Source organism: Beta vulgaris, chromosome 1 (genome assembly GCF_026745355.1).
Source record: "Beta vulgaris subsp. vulgaris cultivar EL10 chromosome 1, EL10.2, whole genome shotgun sequence".
Lineage (NCBI taxonomy): Eukaryota > Viridiplantae > Streptophyta > Magnoliopsida > Caryophyllales > Amaranthaceae > Beta > Beta vulgaris.
In genome coordinates this window covers 53,155,971-53,182,420 of record NC_079202.1, presented here as the reverse complement: position 1 = coordinate 53,182,420, position 26,450 = coordinate 53,155,971, and the positions used below count along the sequence as shown (strand labels likewise).

Sequence of the window (26,450 nt, the reverse complement as noted above, 5' to 3'; positions counted from 1 at the left end):
TCCATTCAAAATTTCAAAACTGATTTCATCCGTTTATTAATCCAATAATAATAAACTATCATAAATTTGAATTTCAACTTTTTGACATTTTTTTTTTTTACTTTACGATTATTATGATGCATTATTGGACTATGGAAATCACGTCATATTAAGAATACTAGCCATTCACCAAAAACAGTGAACTCGAGCCAAATAAGCTAGACTAGCTATGAGTTTGGGTCGAGCTTGCACCAAGTTTGCTCGAGCCCGTCTCAGCTATAGTATAATCCCCACCACAGGAAGTGGACAGGTGAATGAGGTAACGATCTAAACTTGTAACATGCAGAAAGGCCTCCAATAATGCAAGCATAAACACTGTAATGGAGAGTAGACTCCTTAAAAAAGGACATCCGCAAAATGCTTTTTTTTTGATCGTAAGCTATTCTCACTTATTCATTTGGAGTCAGTCAAATCAAACCAATACTACATAACAAAAAAAATCATCCAAGAAAAGCGTCAGTTCAGAAAATGGGTGATGAAAGGGTTGAATTGGCAATTTCCCCTAGAGTTTGTTCGCCTTTTCGCCCTTTTTCGAGAAACAGAGCCTGAGAATGGAAGATCGTCAGCCGAGAAGTAAAGCATAGGACTAGACTATCTCTAGCGGAAACAGAGTGCTGAAGTACAAAAAGACCTAATATAAGATTTCCCCTCCCCCCACCCTCAAAACACATTCATAATGGAAAGCAGTGCTAGTTGATGCACGAAACCAGATCTAACGCTACAATTCCTTTTTTTTTTACAATTTGACGATTGTAAAGACCTTAAGAAGACGCATTCAACGAAAGTAGATTGATAATCTGCACATTCATGTCAGCCTCCAGGATATGCAATTCACATATATTGTTCCTATGTTCTCTTCACCAAGTACCCGAGGAGTATCCCGAGAATACCGATCAGCACCACAAGATACAAGGACACACCACCAGAACGCCTTCTGCTGATTTCTCTTTTCATCATGTCCTGTTTCATAGAACCCATATGTCAGAAAAGAACATGACTAGAGACCACGAGAACAAAATGCAGCAGATAAGATCAGTGAAAAAGAGCAGTTGCTTAGATAATCTCAGAAGTCAGAAGAATAGGTCAGTGGAGAGAGCTCGAGTAATTTAATTGAAGTGGAACACATGCCAACCCCATGAAACATCATATGCAGAGGGGATGGAGGGAGCGAAGAGAGCTGATATAACTCTATCAAATAGGGTCCACATTGGATTCTATTAATGGCGTTGGTACTAGAAACTAAGAGCCCTCTAGTAATAGTACTAAAAGTTCCATAGATACATATTTCTGTACCATCAAAAAAGAATTATAGTAGCATTGTCAGGTTCTATAGTTTTCCTTATTTTTTGTAGAAAAGAATAACAATATCATAGACTCTATCTGACAGAGGCTAAGACTTCCTTAGGGAGCAAATGGCAGGAGGTTGTATGCAAAATTTAGAATAAGACAACTCCACGAAGGCATTAGAATACACACTTCTTTCAGAGGTGAAGCGATATGCTAAAAGCTAGTAGAATTGATTGTTAGGCAGCAGCTTTGAATATTCTCTAATCTTGATAAGTGCCGCCAGGATTTTAAGCGATGCTATTAAGAGAGCAGTTTCAGACAACTCAAAGGAAAAAACTTTTCCAGCAACGAATTACTAATTATAGATCTATTCCACTAACAGTTCAAGAATTACCATTGTTTCATGATTGTAACAATTGGGGGAAATGGATAAATAAGCAGGGCAATTCTTCAAGATGTCGGATATTGCAAGTAAAAAAAGTCCAAGTGTAAGAAGCCTAATATAGTATCAACAACAAAACAGTGAAACACAACCAATAGTAAGAGTAAGGCAGCATACCAATTCTTGACGAAGCTTCTGATTCTGTTGAATGGCAGAAGCTTTCTCATTGGTCAACTTCGATATCAGAGACCGTGCCTGAAATAGACATGTCTGTTAGCATTTAATTTCAGAAATCAATCATACCAATATCTTGGTAAGACATGCAGTACATGACTAACAAGAATTCCCACTGACGAGGTCATTTTACTGTTACACCAGCAAGATCACAACACATTCACATCTATCAAACTATATAACCTCATCAGAAACACAATGGACTGATCCTAAAAGGTAATAAAAAAATCTGTCACAATACCCCCTCTGTTCAACCAACACCAAGAACATGTCCAGTAAGTATTGATGTTATATATGTACTTCCTGTGATTCAAAATACTTGCTATACTTCCCTAAAATGAAAATGTCACAGTCACAACAAGAATCCGCCTTTTTAGCGTCTGAATTTAGCGTCCGACAGTATAAGTGGACGGTAAATTAAAAATTAGCGTCTGATTTATTTCAGACACTAATTTGCGTCTGCTATCTTGTTTTTTAGCGTCCGCTCTCTTAAACAGACGCTAATTAGCGTCCGTCTACAAAAACGGACACTAATTAGCGTCCGTTCAATAAATTAGCGTCCGTTAGGCAGACGCTAATTTATTGACCCTACCAAAATCAATCGACCAAACCGTCCAATTATTGTCCATAACGCCATATGGTCCTCTCTCACTCAATTCTCTCTCACCTCAATTCTTTCCTCTGTCTAACACTTCATCTCCCTCAAACTATTCATTTTCCTCAGAAAAATTGTGGTTTTCGTTATTTCACTCGTTTAGATCTGGTATTTTTGTTCAGTTAGTTGTGGTAGGGTTTTGTTCAGTTGGTTGCATCATCGCCACTTCTGTCTCTGAGCTTCATCGTCGTCTTCAAGCATCACCGCCGCTTCTTTATCAGGTATAGTTTATTTTATTTTTAATTGTCGTTTGAATTTTCATTATTCTATTTTTTATTCTGAATTTTCGTTTTCGGATTTCTGTTTTTCAATTTTTAATTTTTGGTTTGGGTTTTTGGATCTGTTGTTTTGGTTTGGGTTTTGGATCTGTTGTTTTGGTTTGGGTGGGTCTGTTCGTGGGGTTGTTCGGGGGGTGGTGCTTTCCGGCTCGTGTGGGGGTTCGGGTGGTGGGTGGCTCTGGGTTCGTGGGTGGTTTGGGTATTTGGGGTTAGGGTTTCGCATTTTGGGTTGGGTTTGACCGGTATAATAAATTCTATAACACTTGTTCACATTCATTCCAAACATTTTACAAAAGACTGAAACCCCAAAAATTTGTTCACTTTCTCTCTCCTCTGGTGCTGCCGCCGCAGCAGTGCTCCCGCCTTCTTGGCGTTGTTGCCGCATTTGTGGATGGCTGTTGTAGCTTCTGTGTGTAGTAAGTTGTTTACTAATTAAAATTCATTTACTTTCGAATTGAAACTTGTTTTGAAGTTTACATTACTATGAACTTTGATTCCAATAAATTCATGACAAATTTTGGGTTGGGTTAATTACTTCACCATTCTTTTTTGTACTCTGTAGAAAGAAACATCATGAATTTTTATTAACACTTGTTCTTCTCTATCTCTCCATTTGTTTCCAATAATTAAGCTGTCGATTTCCTCTCTCTTCTCTCTCTAATTTCTTGGGTCTGAATTTTATGATTTCCACCGTTAATAGATTTCAAGAGCTATGCAAGTTTGCAGCGTAACGGTATATTATTTTTGTTATTCTGTTAATTTGTAAGATTATTTTAAATTTTTACAACTAATGTTGAGTTAAAAGTTGAAATTATTGAACTAATCTAAACTTAAGGCTTTGATCTCCCCTTTTTTTTTCGTGCATTGTTCCAAGTATAAAATTATAAAGTATATTGGCTTAATCTACTGTTAGTTCTGGTTTTCTATTGTTGTTGAATGTTGATTGACTGTTTTTCTGTTGGAATTATGAGATATTGGTTGGGAAATGTTGCATGTTGTTCATGAAATTATGTAATTTGATTATGAAATTGTAAATGTTTTAGAGAGACAGAATTCATGAACTTTATGGGAAGTATAGCTTGTAAATTTTTATGGGAAGTATAGTTGGACTGTAGAAACTGAGAAGGTTTAGCATCCATACATTACAAGCTTCATTGGCTTGAAATCGGCTCAGATTGTGTAAACTAAAATGTCCTTGAAACTGGGAAACCTTGTGTTCCTGAGGTTTTTGTGCTTCATAGAACCAAACAACTCAAAAGAGTATTCAAGTTTTGTGCTTCCAACTTTATGGGAAGTATAGCTTGTAAATTTTTATGCCTACCAGACAAGTACTAACACTTCTTTAATAATAGTCGCCTGAGGAGACTTTAAACTGTTTTAGTCCATAAAGTAGATGCTACGTATTGGAAGGTTGTTAAGCTAGTTATAGCAAATATAAGAAGACCTTAGCTGTCTGGCATCTGTAGCGTCTCAAATACTGCATTGATGTAGCATATCTATGTATGAGTGACAATAATCTAGGAGGGTGTTGTGAGTTACCAAAATTTACTGGTAGTTTATTTGTTTTGAGTTATATGACCAGATCCTGCATTATCTAAAATCTTAGCAATTGTGTGATCGGGCATAACCTGTTCTTTATGCTACTTATTGTCTTGCTCTATGTGGGTATTTTATATATTATGTTTTTTATATTCTTACACGCCATGAATAATGACCTCTATTTTTATATATATGATGTCAACCCATCATATACCTGCACACACAGTCCCAATTTTAAATCTTTGAAGAGCCCATTAATACTGTTTTTCTATATTTAACAATCCATATAATCCTTTCTTATAGTATAGTGCACCCACTTAGAAAATTTGCTAGATTCACCTCTGGTATAATTGGCTGTTCCAGATTTTGGGATAGCCAAAAATTGTGGTGGGTGCGGAACTATGATTTCACAACCATATTTGCTGATATAGATGGCCCAGGTACATTACTCACTTTCCTCTTTCTAGGAAGCGATTCCTGGGAAATAACGAATTGGATTTTGAGTACGAGCTCCAACTATATGGTCTGTTTTAACTAGATTGTGCTTGAGTAGACTAAGCTCTTGTAAGTTATGTTTTTCCTGGAGAGTGACCTTTGTTTCTAATTCTGTTTCTAATTTTGATTTTTTTTTTCATTTGCAGGTTTGTTTGAGTTTGATAGGATGACTTTGGAAAGGTTGAAGATTGAAGATTTGTATATTGAAGAAGAAATGATTTCTTTCTAATGTATTACATAGATTTTTTGTTATTATTTATTTAAGTAAGGATGTAAATTATTCACAAATTTTGATTTATCATTTCTATTTATATTGTAATTACTTTTATTACATATAATAATAATTATAATTTTTCCTTCTACATTTGCATTATTATATTTGATAGTGACAAGTTTGACTCAACATAATAACCAAGGAAAAGTGGTTACTCACAAGTTTCAACATTACATTTGAAAAAAAGAAGAAGAGAATTAGTCTGGGGGTCCGACTTTAATCGGACGCTAATTAGCATCCGACTTTAGGGTCGGACGCTAATTAGCATCCGACTTTTCTAATTAGCATCCGGCTTTATAGTCGGACGCTAATTAGCATCCGACTATAATGTCGGATGCTAATTAGCGTCCGACTATAAAGTCGGATGCTAAATTTGAAATTTCGGACGCTAAAATTTTAGCGTCCGTTTAGCGGACGCTAAACGAAGAATTAGCGACTAGGGGTTTTGCATCAGCCTTTTAGCGTCCGTTGACGGACGCTAATAGATTTAGCGTCCGATCCCGCGTTTTTAGCATCCGATTTTGGCGGACGGAAAAGGGTGACATTCTTGTTGTGAGTACTTGCTACATACAATAAATGGACTTCTTTTACCCCTAAACTTTCTAAAAGAACCCTTCAAATATTAGTGATCCCCCGCTTTCTCTTTTAAAATACTCATACTTTTTCCTCAACAAATGTTTTATATTCACAAAGAGGTGGTCCCCCACTTTTCTCTCTACCTTAAAGACTCCCCACTTTCTCTTTTATAAAATGGATGAAGAATATCCATCATAAAAGTAGGAAAAAAGAAGGAATCTTATCTTTTACTTATAAAACCCTCGAAAATAAGAGAAAGCAGTGCTACTAAAAAGATGCGACATTACTTATGATGCAAATTTATACTTTTGATGACGCCTCTTAATAACAAAATAGTCAAAAGCTATCAATAGCTATACCAAAAAGAGTAATAAAAGGTTATTAGCCCTTAGAGGTTAGAGCAAGAGATCAAATAGAAAGTTAGAAACCACTTCCATTACAAATAAAACAAACACTAGAAATTTTGAACTTTAATCAAGTCTTTCGCACCATTCACAAGGAGAATACATTCACATTGTCCATGAGAGATGAGTCACTAGACCACCTATTAAATGCAATTTAGATACTACACCTGCAGGGTCTTCATCACATCTTCTTTGCATTAAACATGCATGTTCTATTTATCATATTTCCATGTTCTTTATAACAATGTACTTGCAAGTTATTGTTATTCTACTTGCATGATTTTTATAACATTTTTATGCAATTTTGTAATGCCTTTGGTTTCTTTTAAATTTAAAGACAAGGGTGCAATGAGAAAAGACTTAAAACAGGGAGCAAATCATCATGCTATCGGGTGATCTAAAGCATTGTGAGGTGTATTCTTCTAGAGAGTAACAGGGAAACAGCTTCACATTTCCAGGTCCTTGTCTCGTATATAGGAATAGGACAGAACCTGATGAACTAGTCATGTAGTTGAGAGCACAGAAAAATAGAAAAGTGGACACCAAAAGTTACAACTGCTCTCCATCTCCTTTACACCATGTCACCTATTGATAAACTCGTAATGTCTCTAAAAGTGTCAACTCAAAGCAATCCGTATGACTTATAACATGTTAAGCATATAGAAAAAGAAAAAGGGGGAAAAAAAACATAATTTTCTTTGAATTTTTCCTCTCTCCTTTGTCTTCGCTTTTTGCCATCACTAACTTCCTTTTTTCTAAAAGGCTTAAAAGGTTAAAGTCACACTGGACTGCTTTAAGTCAACAACCCTAGAGAGATTGTTTTGAGCTAAATAATAGTTAAGGAAGCATAGTTGGTTTTAAGGAAGTCAAAATGTGAAACCCCAAAATTCAGGATCATATTGACTACACATTAGAGCACGAACTGCCATCAAGAAGCCAAATGTTACTCAGTTACTGTGCCAACCAGGCCTTAACTTTGCACCCTAAAACTCATATACTCTGGAAGTACACTAAAGTATAAAACAGTTCCAGAGTTCTAAATTAACAAGAGGCACAACGCAGAGGAACAAACGATGAGCATACTTACAACACAGCTTTAGGTTACTTACATCACAGCTTTAGGTTGCATTTAGGGAACATTCATGAAAAATGGGGTTGAAAATCAAACTCAAGACATACAGAATAAATGATACGCCATAGGAATTAGAACCCCGTTCTTAGAAGAAGTGTTTGGTATGAAAGGCATACAAAATAAAACACATTGTATTTTAATTTGTGACCTTAACACCCCCTTCCCAGAAAGGATCTCTGTCCTTGCCTCATACTTCCATCATTAATTTCAATCTTCACTTCCACTATTCCCAGCCATGGGACAGAAAAGTCGGAGATCTAGCTCCGCGACACAAAAAGGATGAGATAGTGGATCTGCCAGTATGGATATTAAAAAGAGCAAGGAGCATGCCGGCCCCTAAAGGGATCATGTGGATTTATGGTGGTTTGGGAAGGGAGATAGACCGAGATGATGGTTCACCAGGTAAGATAAGAGATTATGGAGGTCCAAGTGATGAATGTGTTATCTCTCTTCTATAAATAAATATATATAATGGGAGGTTTCTAATTTCACAAGCCAGTTCCTGTGAGGTTTCTAACAGACCCCACAAGTATCAATGTTTGTTGCAACTTTCTCAGCCAAAACTGTAGTATGGGTTTATCAAATTATCACCGTTCAAACCCATAGCAACCTCATACCACATCTGAGCAAAACATCTTAGATTACTAATCACAACCCCCACCCCCCACCCCCCCACCAAACCCACAGCTAATAGAGAAGAAATGCAGCAAAAATAGAGAAACAGAATGCTTGGTTCGGAGTCTCTGTATACATGGTGTTATTTGCACATGTAAGTACCTAACCGAGCCAAAACAAGGGACCAAACAGGCCCTAATGAAACAGCAGCTCTTGTACACATCAGATTCAACGCATGAAACCGGGATATCAAAAGTCAAAACTCATAAACCATCATAGAAACCCGTCATCAACTAAAAAAGTTCAACTCAACTCATCACATGATGCCTTAATATAATATAATGAACACTACGAAACGGACGTTATGCAGTGTGTCTCAGGCCATGAACTAATCCACTACAATAGAGGCCGCCTTCTAGAATACTCTAACACTACCCAATCCTCTTTTAGGTAGTACACCCTAGCAACACCCATGTAGTAAAACTTCAAAAAAATTCTAGTTGATTCAAGCACTCAAATGTAAAGTAAGTTTCCTTTCAGTTGCAGGAATTGTAAATAAAAAGTTCCTTTGCGATTTTGAGTTAACACAAAGAACACACAGTTGACCCAAAGGAAGCAACAGAAAATTTCCAATGAATTAACATAGACAAAGGAAATTACCTCAGAATCTTTTGCTTTAGACCCTTCAAGAGATCTTGTTACCTATAAGTATATAACATTTAGCAATAAAAATCACCTATTTGGAAAGTGATCAGTATTTACAAAATATATACATAAACAACACTTACGGCTGATGCTAGTGAAACATGTTCATTTACATCTTCACGAGGTGGAGAACCTTCCTCTGATTCTTCAGGAACTGGCGAGGGAGGATTGGCAGGAATGTAAACAACTCTCAACTTGAACTCCTCCACAATTCTCTCATCATCCTTGTTAAACTGAAGGTAGAAAATGAAAGGTCAGCCAAACGATAAAAACAAAGTAAGATCCAAAATCCATCCTGTACATATGAGACCAAAGCAGAGCAACTATACCATCTCAGAAGTTATGTCTTTTGCTGTAATGCCATCAGGTGCTGTAGCACTCTGAACTAGAAATTTGTCCTTGCATTGCAAATCCGCCGGTGCTTCTTTCTGGGCTTGCATCGTAACTACAATGCGCAATTGGAAGTCACAAGCAATTAACTCTTTGAAACTAATAAACAAGAATCAAAAAATTGAGCACCATATGAACAAGCACAAGCATGGTCAACAATAAAGTCTCAAATAACCCATGTTACAAATAGTTCAGCAAATTAGCTAGCACTTTCATAGCTACATAAGCTCAATACAATCCTACAGTGTGTAATGAGATCTTCAAATTATAGATCCACAATACAGTTTGGAGCAACAGAAAAATTAACCCTTTAAATCCATGGATCACGAGTAACAACACCATCAACCTCAATGATCAGCGATACGACTTCCGGCAAAAATAATTCCACATTTGTGCTTGAGCTATGGGAAAATGAAAATGAAAATGAAAATGAAAATGAAAATGATACAACAAAATCATTACCTGTAACATCACATGTTCCTCCAGGCAACACAACCCCAGTATTGGGGCGCACACAATACTTTTTGGGATTTGTTGTTTTAACCTTTGTCAACACAAACACAGCAAAAATCAATTAAATCATTACAAAGATGTAAATCATGTAATTACAAGATTAAACAATAATCTTCAAAAAAAAAACCCATAACAATTCAAAGCAAACGTACCTTAAACGCGACATATTGGTCCGTCTTGTTTGTCAAATGCATAGAACAAGAACTCTGTTTCCTCAATTCAACTTCATAAAACCAAAATCCAAAACAAACCCACAAAAAATTAACCCAAACCCATGTAAGAAAACCTCAAAATGCAACCAATTAACATCCAAATCAACAAAAATTACCCAAAATTATCATAAAACAATAAGAACTAGGGTTTCAAAACACAAAAAACAATAACACAAGAGAGAGAAAATTAACTTACAAGGAAATTTGAGCTCGGTAGGTTCAATATGAACAAGATCCCCAGTACTCATATCTCCGAATTTCAAATTTCTTTTTTCCAGGAAAGAAAAATTACCCAAAAGAGAAATTTTTGAGCGAAAATTGAAATGAAGAATTCAATTAAAAAAAACCCAAAATTAAAATCTATACTTCGCAAAATTTGCTTTACGAAATATATCTTCTTTTTTCTTTTATTTTCTACCCCCTTTTCCTCTCCTGGGGTTTTTCTTAGTTTATTGATTCTCTCTCCTGTAACATTCACCTTTGTGGGAAGGAGCTTCTTTTTAGGTTTTTGGAAAACTTTGACAAGAAATTAGTTTTTGACTTATTTGCCCTTGTTATTTGAAGATATTCACAAGGGAATTATGTTAAGGAGGCTAAATTTTTGAGGGGTAGAAAGGTAAAAGTGGTTGGTAGCAGAAGGTTCTTTATAATGGTGTTTAAAAGATTTGGTTCCCACCAATGGCATAAACATGAAGAGTGATGAATAGTATTGACCAAACTTTCAAATCAATTTACTCATCATTTTGGATGAATAATAGTTTTAGGGATTGCAATTTGCACCAAGTCAAGAAGTGACTAAAGGAAATGACAAAGATTTGATTGATGATTGTAGCTCATCTAAATTTGAAAAAGTACTAAAATTATGTTATACTGTATGAATATGTATCGTGGGAGGTATTTTCATAGTTTCGATTGGCGTGGGATTCGTTGTTCTTTTATCTTTTCTTTAGGTAGCTAAGTATATTTTACTCGTATGAATATGTGTTGTAGGAGGTATTTTCATAATTTCAATTAGCGTGAAATTCATTGTTCCTTTATCTTTTATTTAGGTAGCTAAGTATTTTTTTCATCGTTCGGACATAGATTTAGAAATTCTTCATTTATTATTACAATCACTTAGGGCTTCACATATTTGCAACTTACACACCAATATTTTAAGGTGTTTTTTTTGTTTACGTATGTATACTAGTGGTTATATGTTCGGTATGATGCGATTGAGCTAGTTAATTACTTGCACGATGCAATTCTTAATCACTTTAATATGTGTTATGCATATAGTCTAATCTTGGGGTTGAGGTGTGTCTTTCATATTTTTTAGTTGTCTAAAAGCTTGTGAAACTTCATTATTGAGCTTTCCTAATAATAAATGAGCACCACTATTGTGTTGGGTCATTAGAGAAATTCTATTCTCTAAACACGTGATTGGGGATTATATATTTTTGTAATTAGATCTACTTTTTAATGTATGCGGATGTCATGGAGTGAAGACCAATGCATTAGAAAAGAGTGTCATATCCCATATATGCTTAATTGTCAAATAAACAAGTTCATTTTCTTTCCATCCAAATCCTCTCAAATTTAATCTTTTTTTTTTTTTACAGAATAGTTAATCTTCTTTTTAGGAATATCATTGATTAATATTTAATTATTTATGATTAAGGAATTTGAGATATCATCCTTGAAACATTGTACTTAATGAGTTTAAACTTTTGTTTATTTTTACTTCGTAGTTGAACATTTACTACCAAACTTTTGTTAAACTTTTGTTTATTTTTACTTCGTAGTTGACAGTAAGTATTGGGTCAGACCGTCTGACCAAATACTTACTGTCAGACGGGCTGACCCAGTTATGGAACCTCCCCTTTTTCTTTTTACTTTTGCAGTTTCAAATCACATCGTCATTAATGTTCAATTCAAGCGACGGAAAAGCTCTAGGGATAAGAAGAAGTACGGAACCTTTTTGTAAGAAAACTCGTTCGAACGCTTTCTTCCCGCTCCAAGATAAGCACCCAAGCTTTTAAATAGAACTAGATCAGCCAGCGAAAAGGATGTGTTCCTCTTTGATTCTAAGGTAATGCAATTCACTTACTTAAAAGAAGTAAGGAAGCTTAGCTTTCTCTAAACTGGAGTTATGCGTAAAATTCACCATCGTGAAGAGCAACATCAACAAAATTACAACTCTTACTGTTTTCCTCAATTGATGGTCAACCATGTCGAAGAAAACAAACCAAGGAGAAAGAGAGAATAAGAAGCTCCCATTCACCAGCCATGGTTGACCATCAATTCCCACTTTTGCAGATGGTTTTGATTCATCAGGTCAGTTCGTTATTGTTTTCAGTTGTTTTTTTATTTTTTTGTTTCAGTTATTTATTGTTTTGTTTCAGTTCGTTATTGTTTTGTTTCAGTTCGTTATTGTTTTGTTTCAGTTGGACTTTGTTTTGTTTCTGTTGGTTATTGTTTTTGTTTCAGGTAGTTATAGTTTTGTTTCAGTTGGACTTTGTTTTGTTTCAGTTGGTTATTGTTTTTGTTTCAGTTGGTTATTGTTTTTGTTTCAGTTGGACTTTGTTTTGTTTCAGTTGGACTTTGTTTCGTAATATGTATACCAACTGAAGCAAATAATGGACCAACTGAAACAAAGAATGGACCAACTGAAACAAAACAAAGTCCAACTGAAAGAAATAATGGGCCAACTGAAAGAAATAATGGACTAACTGAAAAAAATTAAGACTAACTGAAAAAAAATGAAAACTACCTGAAAAAAATGAAGACTACCTGAAAAAAAATGAAGACTAGCTGGAAAAAAATTAAGACTACCTGAAACTCAAGTGAAGTCGTCCGACGAAAATATTGTGTCGGACGAGTCCGACACAATACGAACTCATAAATTAATAATAATGTTAACAAAAAGTATAGTTAAGATTCTTTGTTCTCGTGTTTATAGAAGACTTGGATGCAAAAGGTGATCATTTACTTAAATGATCTCCACTGTGGTGCAAACTTTTTATATAAAATTGCTACTCGTCATGCAAAGTAGACTTATATATATTCATAGTGGTATAACTTTTTGTTGCAATGGAGAAAAATTAAACCACTAATGACATCGCTCGCACTTCCTACGTACTATTAATAGCAAACAAATGTCCGATTTCAGATTTCAATTCAATCTATAACAAAGTCTATGACCATATGAAGTTCAATTTTTTTATTATTCATTTGCTAAACGACGCCCTACAATTTCCTACTAAGGCCCTACATACAGTATTTTTATACTATATTTATATACGAGAAATGTTGTTCTATTCATTCATACTTAAAATGTCACACAGTACATGGCTTTGTGCTTCAGGAGAAATTTCCTCAATCCACACTCGCATAATATCAAAGCTGCTACTAATCTTAGCAAGTGTGCGTGCTACTGTGTTACAATTTCTGCTCACATGAGAACCATCAAAACAAGAGAAACAAGTAGCAAGATGTAATATATCTCTCACAATGCTGCTAAATCTGTTTTTGTCTGTTCTCTTTGCCTTCACATATTGAATTATTAGCTTTTGATTATCAGCTTCTAGTACCACATTTTCGAGTCCTGCTTCCAAGGCTATCTGCATGGCGTGTCTTGCAGCAGCCTCAGCCTCAGCAACATCCACATCTCCACTTCCTTTTATTGTGACTTGTAGAGACCATTACATCACCCACACTATCCCTCATTACTCCTCCAAGTCCATACCATCCACCTTCGAAAGTTGCAGCATCTGAATTAATTTTGTACACGCCGAGTTGAGGTGGTTTCCACACTTTGGGAGCCACTGCTTCACTTTGAGAAAAAGGTTTCGCCATTTCAGAGATTTTTGTCATCTCACGCACTATACTAATCGCCTTACTCAACACCCTCCTCTTGTCCCATTAATTTTTTGTTGAAGATCCAAGCATTCCTCCTCAAACATATTCCCCACAACAAACTCCAAAATATACTCCACCAAGTGCCATCAGAGAAAGTTTTATGGAGCGCAATACACCAATCTATCAGCGATGTATCACTATTGACATCAACCACCAGATGAAGAGGTGATAAATACCAGACCCTTCTTGCTTTCTCACATGTAGCCACCATGTGCATGATTGTTTCCTCTTGCTAATTGCTATCCACACATAGGACATACCTCATCATTACCAATATGTCTTTGGGACAAAAGAGCTCTAACTGGGATGCCATTGTTGGGAGCTTTCCATCCAAAGTTCTCTATTTTCGGACGAACATTCACCTTCCACAAGAGCTTCCACACTCAGCGTTTTGTCTTCATTAGTGGCTGAAGGGCCAGCGCTTTGTTTATCGTTCAATTCTGCGTAGTAGGCACTACGAATTGTAAAGTCATCATGCACTAAGTAATGCTAGTGCGGCATGAACTGAATTTCATATTTTTTTTCAGTTTTTTCACTAAGTAACCCTGAGTTTTCAGAAAAATCACGAGATACACCCAACTTTTTTAAATACAAGAAGTACCCCTAAATTTCATAATAATACACTCAAATGTCATTAATGACTAGCGGTGGTTAACTCCGTTACTCTTAACTCTAATTAATCTAACTAAATCCTAAAACCTAACTCCTAACTAACCCTAACCGCTCACTTCTAACACTAACCCTAACTCCCCTTCCCCACCCTCCCACCACCCCAGCACCGCCCACCACCTCGTTGAATCCCCCTCCCCTAACCCCGTCGAATCCCCCTCCCCTAACCACCATCGAATTCCCCCTACCCCTACCCTGTCGACTAGGTTGTTCTACTTTGTACCCAGCAGTGAAAGCAAAGGAAGAGTGGTCTACCGGCAAGGCGAAGGAGCAAGGGAATTCGATGGGGGTTAGGGGGGAAGGGGGGGTTAGTGGAGGGAGGCAATTCAACGGGGTGGTGGGGGAGGCTGCGAGGGTGGGTGGGGGGCTACTAGGGTGGTGGGGGTTGTTGGGGTGGGGGAGTGGTGGGAGGGTGGGAGAGGGGGGATTAGAGTTAGGTTTATGGTTTAGGGTTAGGGGTAAGGGTTAGTAGTTAATTAGGGTTTTAAAAAAAAATTAGTAGTCATTAAGAGTATTTGGGTGTATTATTATGAAAAATAGAGGTATGTGTATTTTGAAAAGTTGGAGGGGTACCTCATTAATTTTCTGAAAACTCAGAATACTTGGTGAAAAAACCGTATTTTTTTTGTTTCCTGACAATAGGCAACAAAGATCAGTAGTTTACAATCACGCGACGTAGCCCTCATGGTGTGCACCACTAGAGCTACATCGCGCCCTCGACTAAGAGTCTAAGACACAAATATTTGTACAGTGTCGGTTCCCGTATGCGCAACACATTGTAGACACTCAGAAAATGGAACAAAATGACACTAGCATCTGAGGCAAACACACTCCCAGTTACGAGAGTCTATATACAATATTTTCTTACAACACTACACACAGCTGAAAGTGGTTCAAAAAGACAAAGATACAAGGAGACAGAGGAAACAAAACAAACGGGCTCGTTTGAGCAATGCAATCAGATTGGTCTACATGTACTTTGAGCAAAACTGTCTAAAATCCGAAAAACAAAGGTGAAATGCAGATATGACACACGTTATACATCTAAATACAGTGACTCACTGAGCAGGCTCTCTCTTGCACTTCAGCTTCAAAAATAAGACCACAGTCTGCAGCAGCGTATGATGGCTGCTTATGTTGAAATCGAATAAGATGATCACTTTTCTTTCTTGATGACAGTTGCATCATTCAAATTAGCAGGAAACTGATTTAATCATCTTAATCTATAATCTTCAACCATGGTTGTTGAATCATGCTTAGCACCTGTAGCAAGTTAAATGACCAGAAAAATCAAAGGAAGATAAAAACAAGAGAAAAACAATTAATCACTAGCAAATCATATATATTGCACGTCCAACTCCAAAATAAAAAAAATCAAGAACGTAATATGATTGATAACATGGGAAGGTCACTATTCTTCACGGAAAAAGACATAGGTAATGCCACAACCTCACAAGTAATGATAATACTTGAAAGACACTAATACTGGCTACTACTAACAGCAAAATATACTCGTTCAAATGTATAATGCCTAAGATCAACTAGCTCCTACCTGAGTCTCGAGCACAAAGAAACTGGAGAGAGTGTCTTACATTGCAGTGCTTACACTATTCATCAGCTCACCTCTGCACAAGCACTATCTTCTCTAAAGTTCCAATAAATGCACATGATACTAAGTTTTGAGCTACAGAGAACTATACAAATATATTACCTTTTTTGGAAGGTTTACTATATTTGCTTTTCCGCTGTTCATCGTTCTTCCAGTCACAATCTTCTCTTCCTATCTCATGCTTGTCGTCATCTCCTATATCACTTTCACTAGCTGTTTCCCATTCAGAATCATCAGTCTCCTGACCAGAAATGTCACCAGCACCAGCCTCCCCATGAACACCTCCATGTTTTACAGCTGCTTCCCGGAACAGCCAAGCTACACGCATCTGTTTTTTAACTAAGCGCTCAGCATAGTCAGGAACTTTATTTTGCCTCAATGAGAGGTCAGGGTCATTTGATTGACAGCATTCGTTGATAAATAAAATAGCATCTAACAAACTCTCTTTAGCGAAGCCTAACATGTCATAAGCCTGAGCTCTTCTCCACAGGCTTTTAGCATGACGATTGACAGGATTGTGTAGACAAAGAGCACGTGTAGCATCGCTTATAGCAGCCAAGGGTTGCTGCAAAAGCAAGTGGCATTGAGCTCGATTACTAAATAAGACAACTCTTTCCTTCTTCGATCTCATTGGACATAATGACAAAGCTTCTGAATATTTAGCTGCAGCCCCAGCTATGTTACCAGCAGAGAATAGCGAATTCCCCTCAAGCTTGACCACCAATGCAGCAGCCTGTTTAATATGTAAATCCTCTTTGGGCATGTTCTTCTCCCCTTTCAATCTCTGCCGGGAACCCAAAACCTCCTCAATTTGTTCCTTCATGTGGTCACCCAGAGAATTGCGACCAGCTGCTGATGTGAATTGAACAACACATTCAGGAAGAACATTAACAATGGAATCTCCCAATTTTTTGTGATCCCCAAGAGTTGAGATTTCTGACAGATCCAGCAAAGCGGGCACTGCCTTCTCAAAAACCTGCAGGTAGGAAGGCAAAGTATTTATGCACATAAACATATAATTATTAGCAATCCTTGAGGATCAATCATGGGAAAGTCTTAGAAAAGGAATCATAGAAGTAAAACATTGTGCTGTCTTTATCAACCTATCATAGAAGATATATGGATTGGAGCCGATACCAGAAAAGCTGAGCCCCCGAACTCATAGCGACTTTGATGTTCCCCAAATGAGATTACATCTACTTTCATAGGGTTGTACGAGTACATTGACTTCTATTGCTGTTATAACAGAAGATCAAAATCCTACTTTTGTTCAGGTCACAACACTAACTTCAGTCGTGATGCAAAACATTTAAGGCGTGGGAAATCGTGCTCTCCCTGAAACCCTCTGAGAAGTTGTCCATATTGATCAATATAATGATATCACGTTGGTTGAGACGCATATGGGCAGTGATCAAGATCCTGGGATACAATAGGCATCCCAAGTTGATCCTCAAATTTCTGGTGGCGGTATCTAGATTTACTGTAGATCTGAGATGGTTTAAGTGGAGCGAATTATAAACACAATTAATTAACAATCGATATTACCAGAGTTATTTATGCAAGCCCAGAATAAAACAAAGCAACATGAATTATGGAGTGAATTGAGAGACTTTGCATCCTGACACAATAAACCACGGCCTTAGTGGGCGATTATGATGGTACTTGATTTAGGAAAGCGTAACTGTAGTTGCATAGGACCTCCAGCAGAAGTGAGAAATTGAATGAATAGGCCTGCTCTAAGTTGAATTTTCAGAAGCCTCTCAGGACTCACCTGCCATGTGGAGATGTACGGGATTAGATAGGGCTTATGTAACGGGGAAATGAGCCTTTTTTGTTATGCTAAAGTCAAACAGCCTCTGCTTTCGAATGAGATCACTGTCTCCAATTGACCTCACTAACGGGCTTGTCTCGCTAAGGGTTCCAATAAACCTTTCAGATTCCAGGCTGCCTAGATGACCTCACCTAACTGGTTTGTCTAGCAAGGATATATATCAATAAACCTTTCAGATTTCAAGCTGCCAAGATGACCCACAGACATTTCACGGTTTTGCTTAGAGAAGATGGAATAACGGGACTCCATAGTGCCAATGTTAATGTTGAAGTCTCTTTGTGAAGATCTTCAATACCGGAACAAGGACACTTTTCATAATATCTTCAGAGAACAACGTACAGTAATTGCTTGCGTCACTGGAATTCAATAAGCATTTGGGGAACATATCAAACTAGAAACAAGATTACGCAAATAGCTTGATGTGGTCTTAGAGGTAAGAGGAACTACCAGAAGTTTAGGGTGAAATGGCTCAAAGATGGTAACTGAAATACAAAATTATTCTATCTTAGCACAATTGTTTAATAGTAGTGGGTTTCAGCCATTAAAGGAGATGATGGATAATGGATATAGACAGAAAATGGTGGACTATGTCGTGGAGGAACTGAGGACGTGGAAGTAATGGAACTACTACGGATATCTTCCCAAAATAGCCACTTTAGTTTGGAAGAAGCTCGCTACACAAGAAGGGGTATCAACGAGTTTGTCAAAGATATGGGGCCCTAAAGCCCTGCATCCCTACTTTTCCAACTTCCAAGCCCTAATTTTCCTAGATAGATCAAGGCATGGATGCATGATAGCATAGATTTTTTTTAATATGGTGTTTGATGCACTTCGAGACAAAGGGCCGCCAGACTAAATGGTGGACTATGTCGTGGAGGAACTGAGGATATGGAAGTAATGGAACTACTACGGATATCTTCCCAAAATAGCCACTTAAGTTTGGAAGAAGCTCGCTACACAAGAAGGGGTATCAACGAGGTTGTCAAAGATATGGGGCCCTAAAGCCCTGCATCCCTTCTATTCCAACTTCCAAGCCCTAATTTTCCTAGATAGATCAAGGCATGGATGCATGATAGCATAGATTTTTTTTAATATGGTGTTTGATGCGCTTCGAGGCAAAGGGCCGCCAGACTAAATGATACTTTCTTAGTCTCAATCCCCAAAATTGAGAACCCTGAACTAGCCTCAGGTTAGGCCCATAAGCCAATGTAATAATGTAGCCTAAAGAAGTCATCACCAAGACCATAACGAACAGAAAAAACAGTTGCCACCACATCTCATTTCATGTACTCCAAAGAGTCTGTTTTGTCCAAGAGGACACAAGGAATAACAAAAGAAAAGAATTTGAGTAGGTGTATGATAGACTAAGATTGGGGACTATTCGTCATACTCTCTTAGAAAGTCATTTATCTCAACTAATGACCCAGGTCATAATGCAATACATATCTTCACCAATAATGCAGATGCTTAAGAATGGTGAGCCAAGACCTTCTATCCAAGTTAAGGAATACGACAGAGTATCCCTTATACCATACCTTTTTGTTCTATCTGTGCCGTTTGACCGAGAAAGCTATTATTGAAGGAAAATGAAAACCAATTCAGGTGAGTAGTAATGGATCATTACTCTTATAAGTTTTTTTTGCAGATGATATCATTTTATTTGCGGAAACTAGCATTGAGCAGAATATGGCTAATTGCCTTCATAAATTCTGTGTTGCCGTAGTTTCCGAAGGTAAAGTTTATCTTTCCCAACATGTATCACTAGACAAACAAGTTCATATGAATGGAGCGTTGGAGATAATCTTGGTACTTATCTTGGAATGCAAGATGACAAGCCCAATAACTGGAGAAACTTTTCATTAACTTGGTGCAAATTTGATCACAGATGGCAGAATGGAATATCAGAATACCTATCACTCGCTCGAGATCCCTTTCACTAAGCTTATTGTTTCCACAATGGCATTAGATGCAAACTAATACAACTTTGGAAATATCGCTTCACAAAGTTTAGGATAGGAGAACAGGTACACAGCACAACATGCACCAGCCAAGTGGCCAACATATGGTGCAATGTAACCTAATTTGGGATAGGAGAATAGGTACCTAATGCAATTTGCTATCTAGTTTTGTTAGAGCCCAAAGTATTTCATTTGCATGAACCAATTTGCCTTCTTCAATCATCAGATATCATTCAGCAAAGTAATGGATGTGATTGTTGAGACTCTCCAACACTAGGCAAACTAGGCAATTAACATCTCACTTAATGATCATGAAATAACGCCTTTTATGTGTATTGCTAGCCTACAGATAATCTTGGTACGTATCTTGGAATGCCAAAGATGACAAGCCCAATAACTGGAGAAACTTTTCATTAACTTGGTGAAAATTTGATCACAGATGGCAGAATGGAATATCAGAATACCTATCATTCACTCGAGATCCCTTTAACTAAGCTTATTGTTTCCACAATGGCATTAGATGCCAACTAATACAAATTTGGAAATATCGCTTCACAAAGTTTAGGATAGGAGAATAGGCACATAGCACAACATGCACCAGCCAAGTGGCCAACACATGGTGCAATGTAACCTATTTTAGGATAGGAGAACAGGTACCTAATGCAATTTGCTATCTAGTTTTGTTAGAGCCCAAAGTATTTCATTTGCATGTACCAATTTGCCTTCTTCAATCATCAGATATCATTCATCAAAGTAATGGATGTGATTGTTGAGACTCCAACACTAGGCAATTAACATCTCACTTAATGATCATGAAATAACGCCTTTTATGTGTATTGCTAGCTTTTGAAGTTCTAATCTCTCTCTCTCTCCCTCCCTCCTCTCCACCCCCTCTACTTTCTCCATATTTCCTTCCAAGAATGGATAGTCTCTCGCTCAAGTATCCTCCATCGTAAGCTCCTGTACAGTCCTCTGCTCCTCTACATGTGGGGTTTTTTAAATGCAAAAGGATTATTCACTCCACCCCTCTACTTTTTCCATATTTCCTTCCAAGAACGGATAGTATTTCTCACTCAAGTATACCCCATGATAATCTCCTGCACAGTCCTCTACTCCTCTACATGTGGGGTTTTTAAAATGCAAAAGGATTATTCATGATAAAAATAAAACCATCTCAAAGAGGCATGATTTAATTAACATTAGCAAGTTCACATACACATACATGTATACTTCCAAAATCTAATTAAAATGCCTTAACACAGAATGTAGATCATCATCAAGATCGTATAAAGTACAGGGAGAGTATTACCTTATGACAAGTGCTTGGATCCTGGAGCAACCAAAGAAGACAGTCAACGGCCATATACTGCCAATCATCTGAGGAACGAGCAATATTGCACAGTGCTTCAATAACTTCGGGACAGTTGGCAACAGGTCCCCGGCCAACTTTATGGTGACAGATGGTCCGCAGTAATCCAATGCCAGCTGGTGAGTTTTCATTGACAAGTCCACCCCACATGCCTGGCAGTTTCGAGAGGAACTCAGACTTGCAAATTGTAGGAAGGAACTCAGGTTTAAATGCAAAGCAATTTATCAGTTGAAGGGACCAGCATTGTAACTGACTTGCCCATTCCTCTGCCTTCCTGGACTCCATCTCAACACCTCCCATGCCACGTGTGAGCAGATCACAATGATAGCTAAGTCTTCTGTCAACATACTGATAAAAATGTGTGTAAACAATCTCTAAGCAGCTCATTGCCAATTGGATGGATAGCTCAAGAATTTCACCATGACTTGCTATGGCAGAAAAAGTACTAGCATAAGTAGCCAAGTGTCCAAGTGCCCGAACTGCCACTCTCTGTTCAACCCAAGTCAACCTCCCTCTTAAAAGTTCAACTAAAGGAGGGATTACTACAGCATGAACAGCAGTTTCAGCAAACTCCTCCATGTTCATAGTGTACGAACCAATTATATGGGCAGCATAGTAAGGAACATATATATTTTGATCATGAGAAAGCCACCGACGATTCTTTAGGCCTTTCCATATAAGAGCAGCCATGCATTCAAATATTCCCAATTCAATGAACTCTGGGTCATTGGGATGTGCCATGGCAGTGTTCCATAGGCCACTAATAGGAAGAACCTGACCATCATCATCCTGTGAAGGCAGTTCCCTGAAAAATTTGTGGATGCTAGCTCTACGCTTGCTTGGATTTCCCTCCTTCATTACACAGAAGAAACATCCAGGGTAAGGGCAATCCTGAGGCACTTTATCCATGTCCACAGTTCACGACTCGTCAACAAGTATCTACCTATCTCGTGAAATTACAAATCTAGAACCTTTTGACTGGAAGATCATAGCTACTGACTCAGCATCCAGCAGAAATTTGCAAACAGCCCTCTCCTACGCATGAATAAAACAAACAAACTTTAGTTTTGTCACACTGTTGCTTATAAATCAGAATACATACTAGCATAATTTGTGGAACATACCGCATCACCCTTACATTCAGATTAGTGAATACTGACTACAAAACACGATATCACTTGCTACTATCGAAAATCGACACACTCGCAATCCTAACTAGAACCAAAGAAAAGGCAAAAAATTTACTATTAGAGGCAAAGGGCGTAGAATTGTGACACAAAATACAATTTTCCTTGAGTAGACTGTGGACAACACTAATTTTGCTAGAAGTAACATATAGTGATAGACAGATAAATCACTTTGCATAAATTAACCAGCAGAAATTAACACAGATGTGCTAGTGCTAGGATAATGTTGTAAGCTATATTTGTGACACTATACGACATAATGGATTCCAAACTACTACTCATTTAAACCAAGACAGAAAAATGCTGAAATCATTTAAACCCTTGTAAACTAATCATCCTAATTAATATACCTTTCAACTAAACCCCCAAAATCTGAAAATACTTCAACGCTTACTATTTTACAAATTAAGAACAAAAGAAAAAGAAGAAGTTGAACCCAGTTTAAGTTTGAATTTAAACAATGAAACAAGAGCAATTACACATCAATTTACCCAAAATACTTTCTGGGTTACTCCAATTCTGAATTCTCCGTCAAATTTGTGGAAGTAACAAGTTTAAAGCTTAAACCTTTGAAAATTTCAGAAAGATTCGAGTTTTGAATCTTGTTGAACAGTTAAATTTGCCTGAAATCTTGGCCTGAAAATCCCAAATTGTAAGTGATAATTAAAGTTTGAAAATGGGAAATTGGAAAGGATGAATCTAGAGAGGAAGAGAGAGTTTTGTATTTTGTAATTAAGGGTTAGACAAACAAGCATAATATAAATGCAGCTGAGTTAAAAAAAACAAGACATAAAAGAAGGAAGATTTACCTGATGTTAATAATGCTTCTATTTTTGTTAGGATATATTCCTAACAATTTTTCACCAATCTAACGGTCAAAAATGATAATTTGATAGTGGGGGAGAGGGAGAAGAAGGAGCTAATGAACGAGTGAAGTCACTGATTATATATTTTTGTCTTTGTTTGCTCACAAGAATCAATTCGAAATGATGAACGGTAAAGTATAAATTATTCATGATGCAATGTATATTACTTGAATAGGGCATAATCAACTAACAAATGGGGTACAAACTGCAAAGGTGGAGATGTGGACATAGGAGGGGCCATAGACCATAGTAGTTTTGAGGGGTTTTTTCGGCTTCTAAAATAGTGGTTCGATTCAGGTTTAAATTTTAAAAAAATTTACTATAAATGAATCTTATTATAGTATCCATATAGGCGAGACGATTGCTTGCATTGGATCTATTAAAAGTTTCTCAGGCGTGTGCAAAGTATTGTCCCACATCGATAGAAATAAGGACAAGGATACTAGTTTATAGGTCTAGTAAGTTAATCCTCTTAATACTAAATGGTTTTGGGATAAAACCTTAAAAGTATCAGAGTTTATGATTTTGGAATGCATGTTTTTTTGCTCAAGGAATCCACCAAGTCTTATCCATTTTAAATCTTATGATTTGTCGACCGTCCACCGTCAAAAGAATAAAGAAGTTCAACAACTGTAAAGGCCTCCGACTTTAGTTCTTTCTTCCAGGTTATGTTTAAGTTTAGATAGTAATTTTTGGTGTGTACGAGCTTATAATGCTAAGTATAATGTTTGTTTGTGTGTTTTTTGGTGTATCTGAAGTCTGAACTATGTAATACTTCCCCATTGTTAAAAAAAAAGAATAATAATTGCTTGTCTTACGCGCGCATACACCATTTGATGGAAACACTTTTTATCAAACACCAAAGCAAGGAATTCTTTTCGTTCTAACACCATTTTCGTAAATCGCTTGTCGTATTTATATAAATGCCTCACTCATTATCTTTTAAATTCCCTTACCTATTTCATTGTAAAATACTAATACAACATTGTCGTCGTTCTTTAGCCTTTAAACCAACACTCACAATGCACCCGATCAAACCACCATGACAACTTCCTTTATACCTTAATACTTCCATATATAATTGTTTAAAAGGAATTTGATGTATTACTTATAACTATGGCACGCCTTTTTTAAAAGGAGCTCATTTGCTAAGATATATACTCTACAATTGGTAGATTATCACCAATTTTCTGTAGTAGAGATCCGACAATAAAGATTTATATTAGCGAATATTATGTTATATTTAAGATTCAATAATAGAAAAAATAATGATTAAATATTTGCCTCTATGACTAAATTTAGTGGCATTTTATTCAAAAAAAATTGCCACTTATCGACAAATTATGTACATCTTGGAGTTCTACCAAAAATTTCATGTTATTTATACTAAATATGAAACCATACTAAAATGCATGGAGCATGACCATTACTCACCGCGTGTAAATTGAGAGGAAAAGGTATAATATAGTAAAGAAAATTTTCTTAAGCCAAAAGCAATGACGAAAGAACTGACCTTTTTGTTACAAGGAAAGAAAACTAGGACACAACCTAATCAATATCTTAGTGTAAAACATCATTTCGGATGATAAGATAAAAATCCACATAGATCGGGGGGGGGGGGGAGGGGTCGTGTCCTTTTACAGGTGATGCTTGTAAAAACACATGCAAAGTTTCATTTGTGTAATAACATATACACAAAAATTATGCGCAAAGTTCATTATATCTTTTTATGATTTTTGAAAACCAATAAATTAGAGACCTTGTAAGTGTTTTTGTTAATCATTTGCCAATTAAATTTCTCTAATTATAGTGAAAATAATGGAATTCGGGGGTAATGATGACATTCGAAGTGAAGATAGAGTGTTCTTTGAAGTTCACAATTAGAGATGGTAGGATGGAAGAAGAATAGTTTAAACTATTTTACTGATTAGAATAATTGTTCGGGCGTAGCGTTCACCCTCTTGTACCATTATATCTTTAATTAACAAAAACATTTACAAGATCTCTAACTTAATACAATGAACTTTGCGCACAATTTTTCGTACACGTTATTACACATATGAAATTTGTATTTTTTTTTTCCTACAAGCATCACATGTAAACTTGTTTATTGTACAAGGTACCCAATTGGGTACAAGGTACGATCAAATAAAAATGGCTCTTAATGGACGGAGTCCATGATAGACATGATTTTTATTAGACACGTTAATTACAGGGTCAACAATAATAACCTAATATATTTGTAAAATTAAAAGGAAACGGTAAAAAAGTAATACAAGGTCTAAATATTTACTCGTACTCAATCATGGCTACTTTCTTCATATGTTTTTTTTACTTTTATCAACCCGTAATTACCGACGCGCAACCCACTCTGACCGGACCCTTATTCAACGGTAAAAGGTGACTCTATAATGACTGAATCCACTTATTACACGCATCAATCCGACCTATTTTTTTTAGCATACTTAATCACGTACATATAAGATTAGTAATAATGACACTAACTAGTATTTTTGGTTCGGGCGATGCTCCGGGTTAGTTACAATTATCAAATATATTATTATTCATAAACTTTATAATTAATTGTATTAGTTTTTAAAAATATTCTGTCTCAGAATTGGAAAATGGAAGTTATAACATGATAAGTTGTTCAAAAAAACTTCGAAGGAATTGGGATGAAAACAGCAATTTAAATGAAATTGGGGTAAGAGAAAGTTATTACTTAATAAAAGTGTTAGAGATAAAAAAAACTTGATAGTTTAAAGTATAAGCATTCTTTCGCCTCCCTACTTTTTTTTTCCTCTCTTCTCTCTCCTCTTCCACAAAACCCTAATTTTCAACCTAGTGGCTACCGCGACCTTTTTGGGCGGTGGTAAGCCCATTTTCTCTTTTTGTTACTAGTTTTTATATTTATATTTCTAATAAACTTCAGTTTTTCTCTAATGAATAGTTTTTCTAATCATATATTGGGTTATAACTACCCATATATTGGGTTTATCTCTCTCCATGTGAGAGTTTGAAGACTTTGTTTTTGGGGTTTTGTATAATTCAAGAGGTTTATTTGTTGATCGAAATTTGTGCGGAGTTTCAACAGATGTCAAGACTTCGTTTACAATCACTTGAATTAAATCTAGCTTTACTTCAAAACTACAAAAGATCGACAGACCCCCTTGCAGAAGGCTGCATTAGACAACGATGTGAAAGATGAGGGTTTTCAGAAGTGTTTGATCTACTCAACGATCGTGGTTTTGTCATATTAGAATTGATTTATTTCATTTTGATATGTATTTGTTTAGTTTTGACTTATACTGTAGATGTCGTATGACTCTAA

General features: G+C 36.6%; 2 protein-coding genes and 2 long non-coding RNA genes across 9 annotated transcripts; 2 read left to right on the top strand and 2 right to left on the bottom strand.

Moving 5' to 3' along the window:
- Positions 1–340: 340 nt before the first annotated feature.
- Positions 341–10,284, bottom strand: LOC104905358 (vesicle-associated protein 1-3). The gene is made up of 8 exons (XM_010693875.4): positions 9,927–10,284; positions 9,671–9,741; positions 9,468–9,549; positions 8,945–9,060; positions 8,699–8,848; positions 8,571–8,612; positions 1,886–1,963; positions 341–999 (listed from the first exon to the last, which is right to left on the bottom strand). The coding sequence occupies exons 1-8, from the start codon at positions 9,976–9,978 to the stop codon at positions 886–888; spliced, it is 705 nt and encodes a 234-aa protein (XP_010692177.2). The 5' UTR covers positions 9,979–10,284; the 3' UTR covers positions 341–885.
- LOC125495765 (uncharacterized) lies at positions 4,816–5,271 on the top strand. Its single transcript, XR_007272208.2, has 2 exons — positions 4,816–4,854; positions 5,056–5,271. It is a non-coding gene; the product is annotated as an uncharacterized LOC125495765 (long non-coding RNA).
- Positions 10,285–11,225: 941 nt separating the features above from the next.
- Positions 11,226–14,249, top strand: LOC109136249 (uncharacterized). The gene is made up of 2 exons (XR_007272209.1): positions 11,226–12,046; positions 13,077–14,249. It is a non-coding gene; the product is annotated as an uncharacterized LOC109136249 (long non-coding RNA).
- An 844-nt stretch (positions 14,250–15,093) lies between these two features.
- Positions 15,094–23,255, bottom strand: LOC104905359 (hypothetical protein). Of its 6 annotated transcripts, none has more exons than XR_007272210.1 (5): positions 22,745–23,034; positions 21,007–22,101; positions 16,011–16,884; positions 15,852–15,924; positions 15,094–15,562 (listed from the first exon to the last, which is right to left on the bottom strand). XR_007272210.1 is itself a non-coding variant. In XM_048640582.2 (5 exons), the coding sequence occupies exons 3-5, from the start codon at positions 21,973–21,975 to the stop codon at positions 15,513–15,515; spliced, it is 1,893 nt and encodes a 630-aa protein (XP_048496539.1). In that variant the 5' UTR covers positions 21,976–22,101; positions 22,745–22,889; positions 23,063–23,255; the 3' UTR covers positions 15,094–15,512. The 6 variants fall into 6 exon arrangements, 5 of the variants coding, with proteins under 5 accessions (XP_048496539.1, XP_048496552.1, XP_010692182.2 ...); XM_048640582.2 differs by lacking the exon at positions 15,852–15,924 and adding an exon at positions 23,063–23,255 and having other exon boundaries at positions 22,745–22,889; XM_048640595.2 differs by lacking the exon at positions 15,852–15,924 and adding an exon at positions 23,063–23,255 and having other exon boundaries at positions 22,821–22,889.
- Between the last annotated feature and the right edge of the window lie 3,195 nt (positions 23,256–26,450).

Bases quoted from the DNA above. Each gene is read 5' to 3' on its own strand.
- LOC104905359 (XM_048640582.2), bottom strand. From the start codon at position 21,975: ATGGATAAAGTGCCTCAGGATTGCCCTTACCCTGGATGTTTCTTCTGT. The intron at 16,885-21,006 runs GTAATACTCTCC...TCCTACCTGCAG, and splicing joins ATCCAAGCACTTGTCATAAG to GTTTTTGAGAAGGCAGTGCC. The intron at 15,563-16,010 runs GTAATATATTTG...AACTTGCTACAG, and splicing joins TAGTAAACCTTCCAAAAAAG to GTGCTAAGCATGATTCAACA.
- LOC104905358 (XM_010693875.4), bottom strand. From the start codon at position 9,978: ATGAGTACTGGGGATCTTGTTCATATTGAACCTACCGAGCTCAAATTT. The intron at 9,742-9,926 runs GTAAGTTAATTT...GGTTTTATGAAG, and splicing joins TACCGAGCTCAAATTTCCTT to TTGAATTGAGGAAACAGAGT. The intron at 9,550-9,670 runs GTACGTTTGCTT...GTGTTGACAAAG, and splicing joins ACCAATATGTCGCGTTTAAG to GTTAAAACAACAAATCCCAA.